Source organism: Octodon degus, unplaced genomic scaffold (assembly GCF_000260255.1).
Source record: "Octodon degus isolate 3935 unplaced genomic scaffold, OctDeg1.0 scaffold00002, whole genome shotgun sequence".
Classification (NCBI taxonomy): Eukaryota; Metazoa; Chordata; class Mammalia; order Rodentia; family Octodontidae; genus Octodon; species Octodon degus.
In genome coordinates, this window is record NW_004524578.1 from 26,642,667 (window position 1) to 26,655,052 (window position 12,386).

Below are 12,386 nucleotides of genomic sequence, written 5' to 3' on the forward strand. Positions count from 1 at the left end.
ACAAATAGCAGAAAATTTTTCTATTTAATCAATTAAAAGTTCAGTTCTCTCTGGGGGGTCTTCTTTCTGCCGATACTTTACTTTTTTTTTTTTTTGGCAGAACCGAGGATTGAACTCAGGCCCTTGAGCTTGCCAGGCAAGCGCTTATTCTACTAAGCCATCTCCCCAGCCCCTATGTGGTGCCTTTTAAAAAGAAAAAATTTCAATACAAGGACATTGAGATAGCTCAGCAGACTAAGCACCTGCATAGGCAAACCCAGGGACTAGGGCTCAATCCCCGGTACTACGTGCACAAACCGGCACTATGTATTAAAATTTTTTAAAGTTTTAAGTATCGATAAGAATACTCCCAATCTGTACAACTGTCATAATGACCATGAAGAATATCGTTATGATTTTTTTTTTTTGCGGAACCAGGGATTGAACTCAGGCCCTTGCACTTGCCAGGGAATCACTTATTCCACTGAGCCATCACCCCGGCCCCTGATAAATATTTTTTTAAATAAGATCTAAGAAGCCAAGTGTCCTGGTGCACTCCTGTAATCTCAGCACAATGGGAGATTGAGGCAGAAGGATTCTGGGCAACTTAGTGATTTAATAAAGCTTAATTCAAAAATAAAAATATAGGGGCCAGGAATATAGCTCAGTGGCACAAGTGCCTGCCTGGCAAACACAGTGTCCTAAGTTCAATTCCTGATATCCCCCCAAATAAAAACAAAAATAAACATAAAAATATAAATGAACTGGGGATATAGTGCAGTACAAAGGCCCTAGACTTAATCCCCAGTATCAGTATCAAAATAATAATAATAATAATAATAATGATAATTGAGACGCATGAAACAAAAAGGACATTACCATATCTTGAGATGCATACTGAGGGTCCTCTGGGTTAACTGACCAGTAGCAGTAATCAAAGCTGAATGCCACAACCTTCTCCCGGGAGTCTCCAAAGCTATCAGGTCGACTGCCCACCTAAAATAAACACATAGTCCAATTATCTATTACAATGTCAAATACTAAGCTAGTGGCACTTGTCTATACTACTCAAGCGTTAGGGTTTAACTCTTAAGTGTTCTCCAAAAGGCTCATATGTTCAGAGGTGGGATGTCTGGGAAGTGGGTAGATCTCAGGGATATTAACTTCATGGATGGAGTAGGCCTCACCAAGTTCATAGGTGAATGTGTCCTTAAGAGGTGAGGTCTTGTTACAGAAGGAGGTCACCAGGACATAACCTGGAAGGGTGTGCCTTAACCCAGCCCCTTCCCTTCTCTCTACTTCCTGGCTGCTGTGAAATAAACACCTTTCTTTCACTATCCACTTTGCGCATAAAGATCTTAGGTCTTGGAGCCAGCCAACCACAGACTGAATCTGAAAACTGCCAGGCAAAATAAACTTTTTCTCCTTTAAGTTGCGTAAGTCAGGTATTTTGTGACAGCAACAGAAATATGACTAATACCATTAGAGATACCTAGACTGGCCATAAGAATTATGATATTTGCAAAAGAAAAACAAAGAAAAAAAAGGCAGCCTTTGTCTCCATCTCATTAGGTACAAAGTTCCAGAGAGCTAAACATGTCTACCACACTCTCATGTACCTCTCTGTACCTACACCAGCCATGTGAGACTGACATATAGGGCACTTTGGAGTTTAAAAAAGCCTGTCCATCTCTGGGCATCCTTGCCACTAGCATTCTGTCTCTCAGTACTCCCACAGAGGACAACGGGAGTACAGGAGGAGTTCATCCCCAAGGTCTGACAAGTCCATCAGGCTAGGCCTTCACCGAGTCCCCTGAGGTATTCACTCCCAGCAAAGCAGAAACCATGTTGGACAAAGAGAAATAATCCAATTGCTCAAACTAGATGAGGGAAGAGCAAGAGCTTAGAACTGCACTGTCTTCTGGACACTGTGGAAATAGCATTATTCATAGAAATGCATTAAATTACTATTTAGAATTCAGATTCTGGACAGGGAAAAACAAGCATGGCACCAACTATCAAAAGCTGCAGCCCATAATCCCAGCACTCAGGTGGTTAAGGCAGGAGGATTGCTGTGAGTTTGAGGCCAGCCTGGGCTACATAAATAAGTTCAAGGCCAGGCTGAACTGCATAGCAAGACCTTGGTTTTTTGTTTGTTTTCAGATTAAAAAAAAAAAGACAGAAAACAGAAAAAATCTACATAAGTGTTAGATGAAGTGACACATTTCTATGATCCCAGCACTCTGAAAGCCCAAGATGAGCAACTTAGCAAGTTAGTGAGACCCTGAATCAAAATAAAAAGGGCTTTGAGCTGGTGAGATAGCCCAGTGGTCTAAGTGCCTGCTTAGGTAAACTCAGGGATCAGGTTCAATCCCCACCACCACATGCCGCACTGGCCCCGCCCCCAGGTGTGCTGAGCCAGCGACAGAGACCAGTGTGGTGTCACACAACTGTAATCTCAGGGTTGGGGAGGCTATAAACAGGAGGATCACTATGAGTCCAAGCTGCATAGTAAGATCCTATACTGAACACATAAAAATAAATAAATAAATAGGGTTTTGCTCAGTGCAAAGGCCCTGGGTTCAATCTTAATACCAAAAAAAAAAAAAAAAAAAAAAAAAAAAAAAACAAACAAACACAGGTGTTGTGGTATATTCCTATAATGCCAACTACTCAAGCTCTTGAGGAGGCTGATGCAGGAAGCTCACAAGTTTTAACACATTCCTAGTGACTTGAAATACCACTGATACATGCATGACTGTCGTACTCATCTGCTTGTACACTGGGAGTACAAACAGAGTTAATCACTTTCATCAGTCTTTTTAATAATAAAATTAATAAAAAGTCTATAAATGGACTTAATCTAATTGCTTGAATTTAACTACTGCCCAAATATAAATACTAATATTGCTTATACCAATTAAAATATTATAATGAGCAGATTTAATTAAATCAAAATAAATTTATTTACAGTTGTGAATAGTTTATCAATAATTAATTGTCTTAATTTTAACATGGAAATGTATGAGTACCTTATTGCTAATGTATATCATATGCATTTATAACTGCTGTACCACAAATTAGCTGTTACAATTTTTTATACCATTTCAAGGCTTTCTGTAATAGGATGACATCTGGTCTGCTAAATCAAAATCTTTCTTATCAAAGAGAAGCATTACTGAGAAGTAAAGTAGTAGAAGCCCCTGACAAGACAGTCACATGTGTACCACCAATGATGCAAACTGGCAGGAAAAATCAAATTTAAATCAGAGACGCCAACAGCCAGACATACAAATTATGGCCCCATCATGTATCACGGACAGCCTGACAACTTAGTGGGATTTTGTCTCCAAATTTTTAAATAAGGCCAGGGAGACAGCTAAGTAGAATGAGTGCTTGCCTGACAAGCGAAGGGTCCTGAGTTCAATACCCGGTACCGCAAAAAAATTCAAATATTTTAAATAAATAAAAAAAGGCCTAGCAAAGGTGTGGTAGTGCATGCCTGTAATTGTAGCATTAAGGAGGCTGAGGCAGGAAGACTGTCATGAATTTGAGGCCAGCCTGGGTTACATAAGCAAGTTTAAGGCCAGTCTGCACTATACAGTGAGATCCTAGCAATGTAGCTCAGTCTTCCCTGAACTGAATCTCCAATACCAAACACCAGCACACACACACACACACACACACACACACACACACACACACTCTGTAGAAGAATGAGGTTGTCAGGAATAAGAAATTATGAGTGGATTACTGATTTTAAGAAGACAAGCAACTGGGGGAGAGAGGTGTAGAAGCTAGGCTGAAGTGTAGTGTAATCTTGGCTAAGATTTATAAGGTAAGCCGAAGTGTAGTGTAATCTTGGTTAAGATTTATTCTTTTTTGGTGCTTTCCTTTTTAAGACAGGGTCTCACTTCCCTGGCAAGCGCAAGGGCCTGAGTTCAATCCCGGGTTCCACCAAAATAATAATAATAATAATAATAATAATAATAATAATAAGTAAAAATTTAAAAAATAAAAAAAAAAAGACAGGGTCTCACTGTAGTGTAAGCTGGCCTCAAACTTGTCCATGCGGCCCATACTGGCCTCCAACTCATGGTGATCCTCCTGTTTCAGCCTCCCAAGTGCTGGGAGTACAGGTCTGTACCACTAAGATTTATGCTTAAGAACCAAAAATGAGATCTTAGAATGAAATAACTAATGTAATTAGGCAACAGAGATATAAGTAAAATACAGAGGAAAATAAGTCTTTTGTCCCCAGGGAGTTCCTGTTGAAAGTTTGGCAGATCCCATTCTTTCAGCAGAATTTGCAAAAAGCGAAAACAGACCACATCAAAGCAATAGGCACCGCTCTCAGGCCAGGAGTCTAGATAACCCTCACACTTGCCTGTCAGTCTCCTCAGCTCTCTGGAATGCTGGTTTCCACCTGGGAACTGACTGTAACTGTGGTCACATGGTCAACTTCCCCTCTCTCCATCCCTCCAGAATACAAAGGACAAACCCTTCCATCTTCCACTGGTCTAATAAATGGAGGAAGGAGATGAAGGAAGTTAGCTGGGGGAGAGGGGCGGGGGGCAGGGAAAGAAGTTTCCTGTGTCTGTCCAACTATGACTCAAAGTTCAGTTGTATCTATGAAAGAAAATCTGTAACAAGACTAAGCTGGAGGTGTGTAGTGAGACCCCACAACAACCAAATACACTGAAAACAAAAGACTCAGCTAGTGATCAACTCCCTTTTGAGAATTTATGCTTTTACCTGGACCTCACTATGGTCAAAATCCTACAATGTTAGGTATACCCTAAAATCCCCAATACCTCTAAAGTAGTGGTGCTGAACCTACGGCACATGTGCTACCATGGGCACAGACCCCTCTCTGTTGACATGATAGCCAAGTTTCCCCCAGCAGCTGAGCACTGAAAAACAATGTTGTTGTTGTTGTTGTTTCTAAATGAAAACTCAGTATTGAGGTTTAATTGTAGTATTGGCACCTTGTGATAAAAAGGAGGATTTGGGTTACAGTGTGGGTGTTTGGGTTCTAAAAAGTTCAACAGGGGGCTGAGGAGATGGCTCAGTGGAATAAGCACTTCCCTGGCAAGCTCAAGGGCCTGAGTTCAATCCCTGGTTACACACACACACACACACACACAAAAAAAAAAAAAAAAAAAGGTCAACATCACTGCTCTAAAATGGTATCAGCTAAAAGGCTTAGAAAAGCCACGGGGGTAGGGGGTGGTTTAGATACTGGATTGCCCATGGCATGATTTAAGATAATCATGGTCCCTATAACAACCTTTGTTTTTATTCTCTCAAAGCAGCTGCCGATCAGTTTCCAAAACAGCTGCACCTATTTCATAAGACAGGCTCCAGCAGCCATATTCCCTGGCTTATTGTTTAATTTGCTTTACAGTTGATCCAAACTTTCCTCACAATTCACCTTATAGGTTCTTCCCTTCCCTTTTCCCCCATTTTAAACACATTGACATATACACCTTCACCCCAGAATCAGCCTCTCAGTGGAAAGCAAATGGACAACACTTTCAAGCTTACCTTTAAATTTCTGACTTTTGCCACTTTGCCATCAATTTCCACAATAATTTTTCCTCCTTCTTTGGTCTCCCTAGAAGAAAAATCCAAATCTGTATGAGAAGCATTTTTTAAAAAACAATGAGAGAGGGCCGGGGAGATGGCTCAGTGGAATAAGCACTTCCCTGGCAAGTGCAAGGGCCTGAGTTCAATCCCCGGTTCCGGAAAAAAAAAACAAACAAACAATGAGAGAGGGCTGGCAAGACAGCTCAGTGGACCAAGCGCCTGCTTAGGCAAGCACAGGGGCTGGGATTCAATTCCTGGCACCAACATGGTGGTGCATGCCTGTAATCCCAGGGCTAAGGAGGCTGAGAATAGGAAGATCACTACAACTCCAAGCTACAAAGTGAAAGCCTGTACCAAATACATTTTTTAAAAAATGAAAGATGCTGAAACCAGCACGAGGGAGAAAAACCATTGTCTTACTGCTATCTCTGTAAGTAGTGCATCTGTCTCCATAAACAGCTGAAAGCATCAAACCAAGGACTCCCCTAGACATTTGCTTCCTAGATCAGTAGTCTTAGGAGCAGCTAAGTCATCACTTACTGATTACTCTTTATGTACAAAGGACTGTATGAGATGCCTGACATATTGTACTGCACTGTTCTAGCTTCCTGCTTCCTTAATATATCATTTTACAGATGGAAGACTAAAGCTTAGAGATACTGTGTAATTTGTCTAAGGTCACACAGCAACAACACAGCTAAGATTTAAACCTAGATGTGGCCGACCAAAAAACCTGGGCTCTTAATCTTTCTTTTTTTTTAATGTATTTTTTTAGTACAGGGTCTTACTACACAGATCAGACTTGAAGTGATCCTCCTGTTTTCAGCCTCCCAAGCACTAGGATTACAGGTGCACACCACTGGGCTCAGTCTCAATCACTGTCTCAGCGTGCCCCAGGGGCAAGGCCAACACACACACTGGGGATCGAACCCTGGTCCCTTTGTCTGGCTAAGCAGGCACTTTAATCCTCTAGCTATCTGGCTGGCCCCTGGGCTCTTAATCTTAACTACACCTTATAAACCAGATGTGTAAACCATAGAGAGCATCCCTGGCCCAACACATAAGATGGTAGAATCTTTCAACTTCTTTACTTTTTTTTTTTTTTTTGGGGGTACCAGAAATTGAACTCAGGACTTTGTGCTTGCCAGGTAGGCGCTGTGCCATGAACTATACACACAGCTCAATTTCTCTAAATAGGAACATTGATGACAAAGGTACTGGGGTTCCAAGCTGAGCACAGTAGCACAAGCCTGTAATCATAGCACTTACAAAGCTGAGGCAGGAGGATCATCATGAGTTCAAGATCCACCCAGCAATGTAGTCAGTTCAAGGCTAGTTTTACATAGCAAGACCTTGTCTCAAAAAATAAAAATAAACAAAAAGGTATTACAGTCCTCTCTATTGAGACACTGAGAAATTATTTCACAAACTCTTTATTATCTTCTTGAATCAAGACGGTTGAAGGGTTGACCAAATAGCTCCTCGGATTAAAGCGCCTGCAAGCAGGCAGAGGGGCCTGATGTTCAATCTCTGGGCCTGCAGAGCCAGTCCCACCCCTGGGGCACACTGAGACTGTGATAGAGACTGTTTGGGTGCCGTGAGCCTGTAATTCCAGCACTTGAGAGACTATAAATAGGAGAATCACTATGAGTCTGATCTAGTAGTGAGACCCTGAACATCCTATAGACCCTTCCCTAAAATACAGAGGAAAAAAAAAAAAAAACAGTTGACATCTAGACCCCGGCTCCAACCTCCTGACCACACTGGAGCTGCCCAAAAGGATCCTCACTGCCGCCTCCAGCACTGTTTTCCAGGTGAGGGTTTGTTCCTACACTGGCTCTGAAAACAAGTCTGTAGGATTTCAGTTTGTGTTCTGTATTTGCTTTTTAATGTTAGTATGAAAATAAAGACTTTTCCATGTTTAACAACAAAACAAAAAACGAAAGTCGAGATCTTAAGGATCTTTCTATAATCCCATCAGTCAGAAGGCTGAGCCTAAAGGACCATGAGTTTTGGTCAGCCTGGACTACACACTATAGTCAAGCCAGGCTGAACCCCTATCTTGTTTTGTTTTGGTTTTTTGCTTTGTTTTGTTTTTTGCGGAACCGGGGATTGAACTCAGGCCCTTGCGCTTGCCAGGGAAGCACTTATTCCACTGAGCCATCTCCCCAGCCCCTCTGAACCCCTATCTTAAAAACAAAAAGAATTGAGGCCAGGGAGATGGCTCAGTGGAATAAGTGCTTCCCTGGCAAGCGCAAGGGCATGAGTTCAATCCCCAGTTCTGAAAAAAAACCAAAAAGAATCTTTGTATGTTGCAGTCATATAGGAACACTAAGAACTTTTTTTTTTTTTTTTTTGGTGGAACCAGGGATTGAACTCAGGACCTTACTGAGCCATCTCCACAGCCTCCAACACTAAGAATTAACTTCTATACTCACTTCACTGGGTTTAATCCAGGTGACCCACACCGAAGCCCATCTCTTCTCATAACATAAAGAGTTTCTGTTAAAGTGCTCCAGGCCATGAAGCTGGAGGATCGCCATGAATTTTCAGCCAGCTAGATGCAAGTTTAAGGCCCGCCTGCACTACATAGGAGATCCTATCTAGTCTCAAAAAAACTAAAAAGAAAAAAGGAAAAGACAGAAAGGCAGAGGACAGAGAGAGAGAGGAAGGCAGGCAGGCAGGCAGGCAGGCAGGCAGGCAGGCAGGCTGGCTGACTCTGGGTCTTCACTACACAAGAGACCCTGTCTCAAAAAACCAGAAAGGGACCACGGAGATAGCTCAGTAGGATAAGTGTCTGCCTGGCAAGTGCAGAGTCCTGAGTTCTATCCCTGGTGCTGCAAAAGCAAAATAGAAAGAAAGGAAGAAAGAAAGGGAGGGGGAGGGGAAGGGAAGGGAAGAGGAAGGGAGGGAGAAAACTCCAGGCCAAATGTTAACAAAAGAAAATTAAAATCATTAGCCTCACCCACCCACCCCCACTGCAAGGGACTTTATCAGTTAAACTACGCCCAGCTTGGGGACCTGAAAGTAGACAAAACACTTTCAGTTGCACTTTTATCCTTCCACAAGCATCCCAGGATGTGACCTATGGGAATGAGGGGTGTGGATGGGATTTTTTAAATTTTGTTTTTGCAGTACTGAAGACTGAACCCAGAACCTTACAAGATGCTAAACAGGCATTCCACTACTCAGTCACATTCCCAAAATTCATTTTGAGGGCTGGTGAGATGGCTCAGTGGTCTAAAGCACCTACTTAGAACAAACTAAGCCAAGCAAAGCACAGGGACCGGGGTTCAATCCTCCAGCACCACATGCCAGCCAGCCCCGCCCTCTGGTGGGCTGAGCTGGCCACACACACAAAATAAATAAATAAATAAATAAACTTAATTAAATTTAAAAAAAAAATAAATAAATAAATTTCATTTTGAGACAAGGTCTAAGTTGCCCAGGCAGCCTACTACAACCAGCAAGACACGGGGTTTTAAAATGTGTAATTCTTTTTGTAAACCTCTGAGGGATATAGCTCAGCAGCACAGTGTCTGCGTGGCAAGCACAAGAAACTGAGTTGGATTCCTGGTACTAAAAAAAAAAACAAAAAAAACCCCAAAACTTAAAAGGTGAGGAAGCCTGGAATAATGTCCTGTATTGCTTCCCTTGCTGAGATAAATTGTATTTCTGTTCTTTAAATTTTCAAATTTATTTAAACTACACTGCCAGGCCAGTCCTTCACACACACACACACACACACACACACACACACACACCTTTATGACACTGTATCAATGAACTGCTAACTTGTTGGGCTGGAGTTTGGAATCCTATGGTCTTGCCCTCTCTCCCTCCCAGTGCAGTGGGATTAGACATGTACCAGCATACTTGGCTAGCAGAAATATTCTTAACCTGTAAGGATTATTAGTCCATCCAAAGCTAAAACTACAATCCTAACCTCAACTCTCCCATAGAAACATATTACAGCTTTACAAAATAATCCCAGCACTAAGTCACAAAAATAAAGTTTCTTTCTCTCTTCTTTTCTCCCTTCTGCATCTGTGTGTGTGTGTGTGTGTGTGTGTGTGTGTGTGTGTGTGTAAGACAGAGGCTCATTATATAGTTCAGGTTGTCCTGACCCCTAGCAGTGATGCTCCTGCTTTAGCCTCCCAAATGGCATGTGCTGCCATGCCTGGCTTTCCCTCTTGCATCTTGATGCTGTTCTAAATTATTCTCCTTTGCTAGACATAAAAGTAATACTCCTCAAAGCATAGCAAATTTGGACAATAAGAAAAAGAAATAACACAATAACATTTTCCAGTCTATTTTCTTAAGTTTATTCTTTTATAAGGATTCATCAGGGACCTTGGCATAAAACAAAGGAAAAAAAAAACAAACCTGAATTTAACCTTTTGGTAGAAATATATAATACTATGGGAGGGTAAGATATTGCTGCCCACCAAGACCACTGTCATTAGTAACCTAATGATTCCAAAATAAAACAAAATGAGGATTACTTAAAATTGAAGAAATAGAAAACAAAGTTCAAGAAAGGACACCACCAAGGGCTGGCCAAATAGCTCCGCAGATTAAAGCACTTGCAAGCAGGCAGGGGCCAGGGGCTCAATAAACGGTGCCTGCCAAGCAGGCCCCACCCCCAGGGAGCACTGAGAGGCAATTGAGACTGGGAGTGTTGGCGCACACCTGCAACCCCAGCACTTGGGAGGCTGAAAGCAGGTGGATCACTATGAGTCCAATCTACTAGTGAGACCCTGAACACCCTGTAGACCCTTCCCTGAAAAAAAAAAAAACAGTTTTGGAAAAAGGATCTACCAGAGACTACTTCTAGGGCAGCCACTGCACCTGTGAACCACTCCCCAGTCCCTGAGCCACCACAATCAGTCCTGTCCTGGTACTCCCCGAATTTCGAACTCAGGAGTGCACCACCATATCCAGTTCTGGGGCTGACAAAGGGGTTCTGCGGCCCACACAGGATGTAGGTCCAAAGATCGAACTCCAGACCTTGTGCTGGCCAAACAGGTGCTTATGCCTCTGAGCTACTTTCCCCGGCCCAGAACTCGGTGAATTTCAACACAAAAATTTATCCTGGTACTTATAATTTGTTTGGTACTCCATGCATAAGGGAAAATTTGTCAGCACTGACTGCCAGTACTGGTTATGTATCCAGAAACTAATTAATGGGCACAGAGATACCACTCTAATTATATGCAGAAGCTAGGAGTCTCTTCTCTCCTCTCTTCTCTTCTTTCTCATCTCTTCTCTTTGACACAGGGCCTTGCCATGCAGTCCACGCTGGTCTTGAACTCACTTATGTAGGGTTGGCCTGGAACTCACAGCAATCTTTCTGCCTCAGCCTCCCAAATGCTGGGACTACAGATATGTGGCATCACACCTGGCTCTCTGACTAACTATAAGCCAGGTTATGTCCTGGAAATGTTTTAAATTTCTCAATAATTCCAGGAAATGCCTTCAGGTTCGCCACTCATTTTATCACCTCTCTCCACTCTCCACACCAACTCCCTCTCAACTAAAATATGTTAAAAGCCTTAATCTTTCTCTCTTGGTGTCCTTTCTCCATCCAGAACTCCGTGCACTTTCTCTGTCAGCAAATTCTAAACTCAAAGTTTTTGGTGTATCGTTTTGGGGTTTTGTTTGTTTTTGTATTGTGGATTGAACCCTGAGCCTCCCTACTGAGCTAGTGCTGCCCTTTTTTGAGACACGCCCGGTTTCTAAAAACAAAACAGTTTTTAAAAGACAGTTCCACCACCAAACCCTCTGCAAAGCCTTCTGACTTCCCAAATGTACCAGTGGAAAAAAGAAAGGCTGACAGTGGTTGCCTCAAAGGCTTCGAAGTGCAGACTGCTGAGGAAGGGGTGGCAGTGACTTCCCCTGCTCCGCAGTTCCGCTCCGATCAGGTCAGCGGTGCAGTGCAAGCCGGCCCTTGAGTTCTCACGGCCTCGCAGAGGAAACCCGCGGCCGCTACCCAACTGCCCTTCCTACCGACACCGAGAGCCGAGCGCCCACCCCGCCCCCTGGCTTTCACAGCTGTCCCGCCGACAAGACGCCGGGGATCCTGCACCGGCAGCGAGCAGCTGGCCGCGGCCAGACCGGAGCCCCCTGCAGGCTCTCACCCAACAGGCCCTGATCCCTGACCCGAGCCTCGGTCACTTTGTGTCTGGTTTAGGCGCGCCCGGAGCTTCGGCGAGGGAGGCGGGCTCCTGGCGCTCCCACGGCTCCCGCTGTGCCCCAGGCGCCCCCTCACGCTCAGACTCACCTCTTGCTGAGGGGCCTCACCCTCACGGCCACCCGCACGGTCGCCATCCTTCAGCCACACCCAAGACCGGCAGACCAGTTCAGTGGCCGCATCCTCAGTCCTGGTTCCAAGCTCAGCCCCGGCCGCCGGCCGCCTCCCGCCACGCCCGCCCGCCAGCCCGGGGGCAGGCACGCGCCTTCAGGGCCGCCCCGCCCAGTGCACGCGGTGGGCGGGTAGGGGCAGGGCCTTCTGATTCTTGACCAATCTGAGTCTTATGGGCGGAGCGCACGCGGCCCCTCCCAGGCTTGGTCCACCTCCAGGGACGCCCCCGCTGTTGCTCCCGCCTCGCCCCGGGAGGGGCGGTCCCGTCTGAGTCTCGACCAATCCTGAATTGGGTGGGCGGAGGACATCCTGCCCGCCCTACTTTGCTCCGCCCCACATGCCTCCTGGGACACCTCGGTCCAGCCTCAAATTGCAATGCGGTAAGGGCAGTATCCCTGAGTTTCGACTAATCCGCAACCTGGTGGGTCCCACCCCTCTTCTCAGGCTTGGGGGC

The 12,386-nt window shown here is 44.4% G+C and overlaps 1 protein-coding gene across 5 annotated transcripts in view; it reads right to left on the reverse strand.

The window, feature by feature from the left end:
- Nucleotides 1-11,979, reverse strand: part of Stard9 (StAR related lipid transfer domain containing 9) — a 192,471-nt gene extending 180,492 nt beyond the window's left edge. For all 5 annotated transcript variants that reach the window (XR_002820350.1, XR_002820348.1, XR_002820349.1 and 2 more), the window contains exons 1-3: nt 11,852-11,979; nt 5,527-5,596; nt 859-975 (exon numbers count right to left, since the gene is read on the reverse strand). Coding sequence is in view for 2 of the 5 variants with exons in the window: in XM_023711167.1 (XP_023566935.1) it covers nt 859-975; nt 5,527-5,596; nt 11,852-11,898 (234 nt within the window). In the remaining 3 variants the exon portion in view is untranslated. The remainder of the gene's footprint in view (nt 1-858; nt 976-5,526; nt 5,597-11,851) is intronic.
- Nucleotides 11,980-12,386: the final 407 nt, after the last annotated feature.